This window comes from Hydractinia symbiolongicarpus, chromosome 9 (genome assembly GCF_029227915.1).
Source record: "Hydractinia symbiolongicarpus strain clone_291-10 chromosome 9, HSymV2.1, whole genome shotgun sequence".
Lineage (NCBI taxonomy): Eukaryota > Metazoa > Cnidaria > Hydrozoa > Anthoathecata > Hydractiniidae > Hydractinia > Hydractinia symbiolongicarpus.
Genome location: NC_079883.1, coordinates 22,202,138 through 22,211,757, shown reverse-complemented (window position 1 = coordinate 22,211,757; position 9,620 = coordinate 22,202,138). Strand labels below are relative to the sequence as shown.

The window sequence follows — 9,620 nt, the reverse complement described above, 5'->3', positions numbered from 1 at the left end:
GGTATGAAACTCCGTAATGACCACATTTTGGTTGGTCTATTAGCCATAGAAATCCAGACTGCTATCAATTTACAGCGGGGTGCTCGACCTTTTCGAAGCGGTTCTCCTAGCCGGGAAAATACTGGATTGTGTGTTCAAACCGCCAGGTTTTCTCGTTACCTTTTGACATTGAGCGCCGCCGGTAAAGAAACTTGTTAGCCATTAAGAAAGCGCTAGTGGCCGGGACATCAGGTGACAAATTTTGGACAAAAAGATGCCTACAACCCCAAAATTAAATGAGCGCTTCTTTTGAGTAAACCTCCAATTATTGAAATTGTGTCATACAAAATACTGTGGAAAAAAATGTATGCTTACGCATAGTTGAGAAGGAGAACTTTCGCGAAGATTTAACTTTGCGAACGACAAGTTTAGATTTTTCGCGTGGTTGTAATTGCATGTGCAATTTTTTGATTGCATAGTGGGAAGTATTTACAAAGAAATTTATTACAAATTTCCCTCATTCTAACTAAAAAAACTTTTACATTTCTCTAACGCACCAGAAAAAGAAAAAAAAAATTAGTTGGCAGAAAATGCAGTTGTTATATATTTTAAGTCTTTATAAACTTGGAAGAATATGTTTTAAAATCTGTTCATCATACCTTATTCCAGGATATTAACGCTCCAGAAAATTAACGCAAAATTTAAGAAATTGTGTTTTTATTTTTTATATATGAATTTCAAGAGACCTTAGGCTGGATAAATACGTCATTTATTAGCTAGTTAAAACCTTTAACAAGATGATTTACAAGAGATTGTGCAGCACTTTCGAACGTACCATTTTTAAAATGGATTCCATCAAGAGTTCCATTTGGATAAGCTGCACCGATGTCATGAACATTCAATACAGGTATTCCTTCTTTACATGCTACTTCTTTCACGAACGCATTCCATAACATGATGCGATGTTTCGTTAAAAATCGCAAAGTTTCTTTATTGACGTTTCGAAAAGATGGTGTGGTGTTTTTCCAAATAATTTGCGGTAGTTCTTGTGTTTTCTTCAATGTCTTAATCATTTTTACAATGTCAGTAAACAATAATGTTAGCTGTTTAAAAGTCAAACATGAAATAGCGTGAAGTCCTATATTGATCAAGAAGACGCTGCGTTTGGTTGCCATCATTTTCTTCGATAATAAATCTTTTAATTTACTTAAAATTAATTTACTGTCAAACTCTTTGTGTTTGTAGCTTTTATATGGAATGCCAATTCCCAGTGGGTACAACCACGTGTAAGTCACGTGACAAAATTCAAAGTAAGAACAGACGGTGTATTTCACATATTTTGAGAACACAGCACTAACTGAGTCGCCATATACCCAAAATGCTGTGTATTTTTTGGGCTGCTTACTTGAAATCTTTTCCTGCTCATAAAGAACGTATTTGAATTGGTTGTTTTGTAGTTTCCAATAGCCGGGTTTGTTCAAATTTTCACAGTTATGCTTCTGTGTATTAAGTCCTGTAGGCTTTGTAGGATGTTTATGATCAAGTGTTAACGTTTTAGTCTCCTGCGTATAGGCATCGTCATCGTTAAGTAAGGCGGTTTGATATTTACCGTGTTGAGTTCCATTTGTAAACCACCATGGTGGAGGGTCACGTAAACCATCACACAAACTGAACTCTAATATTGCTACGACTTTATATGTGCCCACTTCTGGTAGTTCAAAATAGGTGTGATACGATCCGTCGTTGTTGTCTCGCATTTGGACATACATCGAGGCAGCTCCATTTACTCGAATCATCCAAGAATCTCCTCCAGCCTGCTTTTTTTCTCCGTTTGAGTCATACGTATTGATTACGATTTCCGCGCGACCACTTAACCCATTAAAAGTTAAAGAAAACTCACTTAAACTTACGTTTGTTCGTTTGGATTTGTCTTTAACCCTTCTACTCCATGCTGTTTTTCCTTCGCATGGTTTCAGGATACTCCTCCAAGTAATTTCGGTAGATGCCTTTTCTGAATATGAGTCATGGTAGTAGCTTGTGATGGTCAGTGGTGCGATTAAATTTGTTCTGTAATAAAACACGATGTTTAAAATCAGGCCGATTGCAATAACCCACAATAAAAGTAGTAAGGTTGAATTGCGTTTTCGAATAATATGTCCTCCAACTCTCTTCATGATTTTGACACGTATAGATATTTTACATGTAAGATTTTTAAGATTTGTTATTCTCCATTGTTTATAATTAAAGCGCCTATTAATTCGTTAACAAAAGTTAACGAAGTAAAATTATCGACCATTATATTTCCTAATGAATAATCATAAAAACAAAGAAGGACGTTACTCCCTTTGGGTTAAAAAGATAAATATTTATAAATAATTTTACGTATATAAAACAAGCAATAATTACTCAAGAGAATTGTCAAAAAATACCAAGAACAATCCCAATTTAACCCTACTTAGGCTGGGCTTTTGGGGACTTTGAAAAGCCGGGGGTAGGGGGGGGGTACTAAAAATGTCCCGTTCCCTTTTTGAAAAATGATAAAGATATCGATATATTTCGTCCATAAGAAAAAATATGCGCTAATTGTTCACATTAAAATGGCAGGAGCAAGTAGAAGGCATTGAACCTTATCACCAAGCCCCTACTTGTTGAGTATTATATGCTAATGAATGTTATTGTACATTTATATAATTATTGAAAATGGCATAAAAATACAGTTGATGACATGTTCAAAAAACGTAGGCAAGGATGTAAATATTCAAAAAATGCTAAATTTGATCTTTCAGGTATAACTTAAAAAATATTTACTTGATTTCCATGAAACTTTTCATATAAAATGATACTAACGTAACAAATTCACTTTTTTTTTCTTCCAAAATCTAAGCTACGAAGGAAATTGACGAAAAAGTAATGTTTCGTTGTGAAAGGTCATTTTAAAACTAAAATGGCTGACAAAATTAAAAAAATTACGTTTGAAGAAGATGAAGAAGAGTTAGCGTTCAGGGTGAAATATTTTCCTTGCCTTTCTGACCCAACGTCGTTTCCTTTTTCGTAATTTTGTTATTCCTTTCTTTCTAGGCTACGTCGTCTTCTTTGAAATAGTAATAACAAAAAAACTTTCCCTCCATCTTTCTTTTTTATTCTTTTTCGCATAAGATTCGGCTACAAAAGAGCTAACGATGCACCGTAAACGAATACATCAGGTACCCGCAGCCCAAAAAATTGAAATCGGTTAACACACATTATGCGCACTATGGTTAGGTCATCGTTAGCCCATGTGACAACCAAGCTTTAGAAAGAAGATTTTTCTAAATTTTCTTCTGTATCAATAAAGTAACATATATTTAACGGAGGGTATAGCACAATAACTTTATTTTAATTACATATTGTATTCAATTGAATAAACGACAATGGTTAGTTTCCTTGAAAATATATTTCGACTGTAAGCGCCATCTTCAGTTCAATAAAAGTGGTTAAAATCGTAAAAGTTAAATAAATAGGTTAAAGGTACTGTCCAGTAAAAATATAATAATAAAAAAGTAGCCTGAACTTAATTGCACTTCTCTTATTTGTTGCGAAAATGTAAGTGGTTATATTTCTAAAGTTTTACAACTTGAATAACATTTCTTTTATGTTTACAAATTTTTCATATCGCACGTTGTCAAAAGCAAATTTATACCGAAGCCATTCTACATGAAAGGGAGGCTAAAATAATATTTTGTTGTGACGTAAGCGTTGGGTTCTCGGCAAGTCAAAACATTGTAAATAGAAAATGATTGTTTTACTCTGAACAATATTACCAGATTAATTTAATCTTTTTTTTAAATATTTTACCCCCTTTTTAAAAAAATGTAGCAATTTATGAATATTTAATTTCAAAGCATGCAACTCACTTTCAGAGATAGAACTTAATGTCCACACAAACAGAATGTCTGACTCTACACAAATTAAAGTAGATTATGTTAAAGCTGCTTTATTTTTTGTGCCGATACTGAGACCAGACACGGGTAAGATTATTTACGTAAAAGATCTATGCAGACATCCGTTGGAGTGGCCAATGCTTAAACGCAGACAGCAACGTGCGATGATGAAATGAAAAAATCTGACGCGACATTACAAGTTAAACTCCTTGACGAATCTGAATCATTTTTTGTAATATACCAAACGATATGACAACTGTTGTTGTCATATCGTACATATATTGTACTCCAGAAAGCCGACCAGCAAAAGAAGGAATTATAGAAAATACAAACGCATTAAATAAATTGTGTTTTATATACTTTTATACTTCCTCCACAATTATAAACCTCGTTCCCAATACCCCTATTCTATTACCAAAGCTACCTCAATTAGCAAACAAAAAGAAATACTTGGTTTGAGGTTATTTATATTTATACTATTTATACCGTAATGCTTCGAATAAACGCCCATTAAACGCCCCCAGAAAGATTAAAATTGTTTAAATAACACTTGGGGCATGAAAAAAAACCACAGTAAATTCGGACCAGCTATGGTTTCCAATTGTTTTGTCAAATGAAGAAATTATCTACACTTAAATCCATGATAAAATGTCTGTTCCGCCCGTAAGTGCAGTTTTGCAGACTTGATTCATCCGTGCTCCGTCGGTGTTCACCTCCGCATAAGTTAAGAACCGCATGGCTGGATTTCTTGTGTAAGACCTGGTTACCAACGACGAAGGGGCCAGGCAAAAGACATTCATGTCTACGTAGTTCTTTTAGCTAAGTCAGGAGTTGGTGAATTAGCTAGGATGGTCAGGTTGGCTATGAATAGGCTTGCTCGTGGATGAAAATGACCAGGACTATTCGATAATTCTGAGATCTAAAAGTGTTCGGCGAAGACGGAAATCTATCAACGTTTTGTCCGACGAAAGTCTGACGAGACTCCAAAAATTATTTCGAAGGCTGCCATCGCACGCTGTAAAATGGGATTTTATAGGATTGATTTCTAAAACTCATTATTAATTTTTCAGGCGTTCAATTAATCGCACGCCTGAAACGATTTACGCGTGTGCCACGACGTGCGCGTGCGATCGAACGCCTCTCCTGCAAAAGACTGTTGTTTTTAATTTACAATCAAATATTCTCATCGTCAACTTCATTTGTCCGAGAAAAATCAATTTGAGATATTTCTTCACCTTCTTTGAAGCCAGTATACATCCCATTCGTACTTGGATATTCTCTACGTATCTTAGACACGAAACAAGATGGTATAACCCGACGAACGCCTTTTCCCAAGTGGTTATGAACAAACCAACAGAATTGGCGGTATGCCGCATATCGATAAGATCTAAAAATATCATCCTCAAATAATAAGATTGGAAATACTATGACAACAGAAATTTCAAGAGTGCTAGGGATTTTTTAAGTCCACGGCTTTCCCGATCGTGGAGAGCGACTAACGCTGTCCACAAAGTGTTCTTTAAAATCACAACCGCGTTGACATCTTCGTGCTCTGTTTAGTATGCTCTGTTATACATTTCTTATCTAAAACACAATAGAAACCTTGTACCCAGGCGCTCATTTATAATACAACCAGTAGAAAAATGTGAGGTCAAATTATATAGGTACCGTAGTTGTAAGTATTTGATAGTGTCCACCTCGTTACAGCACAAACACTCAACAGCTGAAGGCATCCTCTCGCAATTTTCACATAAGCACCACTCACTGATATATAAATCTGTGCGAGAAGCAGCGGGTAATTCTGGTGCGTCTGGGCCATCGTCATTATAAGAGGGAATTTGTTGTTTGTTATTGGGCCGTTCTAGCTCAAACTGAAATCCAATTATGTTTTAATTTCTGCTTGTGAACATGATTGATAAACGTAAAAAAATTCTGTTGGGAATATCATTAACTTTTTTTTCTTTATTTCTCTTTCTGCACGCGCCAGTCTCTACACGGGGGTAACCCAAAGAATACGTCATTGCATAAATTGCGCATATTAATGTTTTTACCCAGTCCTTTTCCGCGTTCGAAGTTCAGTAAAGATGGCGATTGAGAATGGCATGGTCAAGTAAACAAATTCAGTTTAAACTTATGAAAGACAATTTTGGTTGTATTTAAATACTTTTTTCTTTACTTTTGTGCTGAGATGTAACTAATATCAAGTTTTAATATTTTACGGGACAGTACCTTTAAAAACAGTATGTACACTAATTAAAACTCTCGTGATAATATTTACATAATACACATGTTTAAAACTTGATGGTTAGTTCACGGCTCCTGAACTCATCTTTAGTGTTCAATGAAGGTTTAATTTCTCTAATGAATAAAGATTCCAAGGTTAAAAGATGTTGACTACCACGGTTAGTACTGGCAAGGATTTTGACGTCAGTAACATCAACAGTTTGGTGTGCACAATTATCGAAATGGCAACGAACTGGTTTATTATGACCATTTTTGTGTTCTCTAAATCGTGTGAGTAAATGTCGGCTCGTTTGCCGAACATAGCAGGAATCCTGGACAGGTATTTTTCTACACAACTTTTGAAAAGCTTATTGATCGTAGGTTTGAGTGGTTGAACAACTGTTTTTAGTTTTCGAAATGTCAATTTCTTTAGTGTAGTAGCAATAATCGGGTCATAAAAATCGGATGGATATAGATTTCGTTTTTAAACAACCCTCACTGCTTCAAGACTTTTGTGAAACGCTGGCCTGTTGCTTCATGCTGTGTATACTCTATGTATGAATCCTTCTACTACTGAACGTTTGTACCGTTTGGGTGCAACAGCATAAAACTTCATAATTAGGCCAGTATCAGTTGGTTTACAATACCAAGTCGATCGTAAATCGTTATTTGTATGGATAATATTACATATTATCATTTTTTTATGATCAAATCTGAAAAAAATTGAAACTGTTGCTTTTTTATTGATTTATGTTCCAAATGAAATATCGCAATCTGAATCTTCGGATAAAAACCTAACATTTTAAATATGTTTTCTGTTACAGATTTATCAATTTTAGGGGCGGATCCAGTGTACGTCAGTGCGACACAATTTTTACTAAGAATCGTAAAAAATAATAGGGTACTGTGATCCTGCAGTCCCTGCGACCGTTGACCTTTAATTTACGGACCTTTCTCTTGTGTGACTGAGTCAAAAAGCGACCGACATCCGAAGAATTTTCATGCTATGTGTTTGGCTTGCCGGCCAAAATAAGGTATTCTGATTGGTTTACACAAAACTGACGACTTTGACCCATATTTACGGCATTCGAATGTGACACAGCGTGTATTTTTCAATAATCATTGAATTTTTTAGTAACCGATGCCGTGTAATTTGAATTTCGGACCAAACGAAAGCAATTAGGAGGGTTTTTTCGGGCAACGACTTTATTTAGCACCGGGCTAACTGGTCCCGACACACGACGTACAACATAATTAGCACCCTTCATACTTTATCGATATTAAAAGTCCGACAGACGTTCATTCATTCTTCAAAATATGTATTCAAGATTTTTCCTGGCAATACCAAATCAGGTACAGAGATAAAAATGTAACATGGTATACCAATGTTCACAATTGGCCAAAATCCTGCCTATTTTTTACGAACACGTCCTTGACGCTCTCTATTTCGATATTCAAGAGGAATGAGATATTCATCGAATTAGAGAGCTTATCGAATAGTGGGAAGTTTCTCTAATACACTCCATTGCAGCTGATTTTGCGATCGGAGAGAGGTAAACATCACACTTTTATAAGAGTTTATTAAGGAAAAAAACACGTTCTATCGTGATAAATTTTTTGCCGCGTTTTTTCTTTAATGAAAAGTATATATAAGTTGTATCTTTTCTGAAAATTAAAAAAAAATTGATACAAAGGAAATTAAAAAACTGGAGAAAAACGCTTTTATTTCTAACAAACTCTTCTAAATCCACGTTTTTTACCTCCTTTTTTCCGATATTGTAAAACGATGGAGAGCTGTATGAATGCATGTACAATACACCTTTCCCGAATTTATATTTTATAAAATATTGCGTGCATGAAAACGAGGCAAATATTGGTAAACATTATTCGCGTTCATATAAACATGGAGGAAGACAATACTATGAGAGATATTTTGCTTAAAATAATTGAGGAAAATATAGATTTAGTCTTCGATGAAACTCAAGAAAAAGCGTGAGGGAAAACATGGAGGGAATGCCACCGTTCACGATAAAAGAAATTGAAATGCATCGACAAAATAGTGGTAAACAGCACGGTGTGGCAATTATTAAGACTTTGGAGAGTGGCAGAAAGTTTAGGGATGAACTATACATATCTGCTGATAGCATTTTCACATCAACAACTACATTTGCTCCAAGTAAAAACAGAATTTTTTTAAAGACTTAGTTATGGTCAGCCCTGTAAAAAGTAATGCTGACAAAAAGGTATCCATCTAACGTTATATGATCCTAGAACTAATGATAGTTTGTGTAACATAAATCCAAGAATATTAAAACTGCAAGAAGATATGCTTATGGTTGACAAACGGGTTGGTTTTACTCATTGTATTAACAGTACACTAAAAAGAAAAAACAATATTAAACATGCGAAATTAAACATGCGAACTTTCTTGAAGGATCTACATTGTCACACCAACTACTACCATTAGAACATAACATCAAGGTTGTTACTAATAGTAATATATCAAATACTTCAAATAAAACGCAACCCTATGAGTTTATTGGTGTAAATCCTGTATTAATCCCAAAAGATTGATGTAAATTAAATCAACATTACACACACCTAGCTGTTCAGTAAAGTCCGTTTAAAGTATCATCAATTAGTTTTTCTTTTAACATTGAATTCTCAGTTTTGATAGTTTCTAATTAATCAGGAGTGAAAAAACCAGGTTGTTCTTCAGTGATCTCAGCAGAATCAGATAAAGAACTTTCATATGTGCTTTCAGAATCTGTTTCGACTACTACTGGAAGGGCTCTTTCTTCGGACTTTTCCTTTTTTGTGTTGTATTTGTTTAAACGTAAATATATTTGGCACAGAGCCATTGATTAATGTTTTCCGTTCGCAACCAAAACCTAATTTTACACAGTGTACTTCAAAGTGGACTTCGCATACTTTTGTGTTCTTGTTTACTGTGGACACATCACACCTCACCTTCTACGATATCTTGAAATGATACTTACCCATTGTTTTCTCAAACTTGGATCCGATGGAAATGAAGACATTGCAATGCCTGTTTAACTCTGGGTTTATTAAGAGTAAAACTTTTGCATAACGGTACGCAACAAAAGTTACCAGGTCGAGAGGTCGATATACCTGGATAGATTAAATTATGATAAATTTCTTGCTGACTTTTCTGATTGCATCACAAATACATATTCTTCTTTTACAAGACAAGTATGTTTTTAAATACATTAAAAGTAGTTTCGTTAAGAAAAACCTACAATCCTTTAGAAAAATACACAATAAAAGATCATTCACAACGCATAAAAGTATCACACTCACCAGCTGTATTTTTAATGTTTACAAAGTTTACTAAGAAGTGCCTCGTTTTCATGCCGAAGATGTAATCGATAATTTAAATTCGGGAAAGGTGTATTGAATTATCGTAAAGGTGTATTCGATATTTGGGGGGTAAATGTCGAATTAGAGAGCGGAATGCAAATAATTATGCCAGATAAT

At 34.7% G+C, this 9,620-nt stretch overlaps 1 protein-coding gene and 1 long non-coding RNA gene across 2 annotated transcripts; both read right to left on the bottom strand.

Annotated features, from left to right (window-relative positions):
• Window positions 1-227: 227 nt before the first annotated feature.
• On the bottom strand, window positions 228-2,251 carry LOC130657406 (uncharacterized). The gene has a single exon (XM_057460388.1). It carries the CDS (start codon window positions 2,151-2,153, stop codon window positions 756-758), a length of 1,398 nt encoding a protein of 465 aa, XP_057316371.1. The 5' UTR covers window positions 2,154-2,251; the 3' UTR covers window positions 228-755.
• A 2,226-nt stretch (window positions 2,252-4,477) lies between these two features.
• LOC130657231 (uncharacterized) lies at window positions 4,478-6,064 on the bottom strand. The gene is made up of 2 exons (XR_008985087.1): window positions 5,568-6,064; window positions 4,478-5,483 (listed from the first exon to the last, which is right to left on the bottom strand). It is a non-coding gene; the product is annotated as an uncharacterized LOC130657231 (long non-coding RNA).
• Window positions 6,065-9,620: the final 3,556 nt, after the last annotated feature.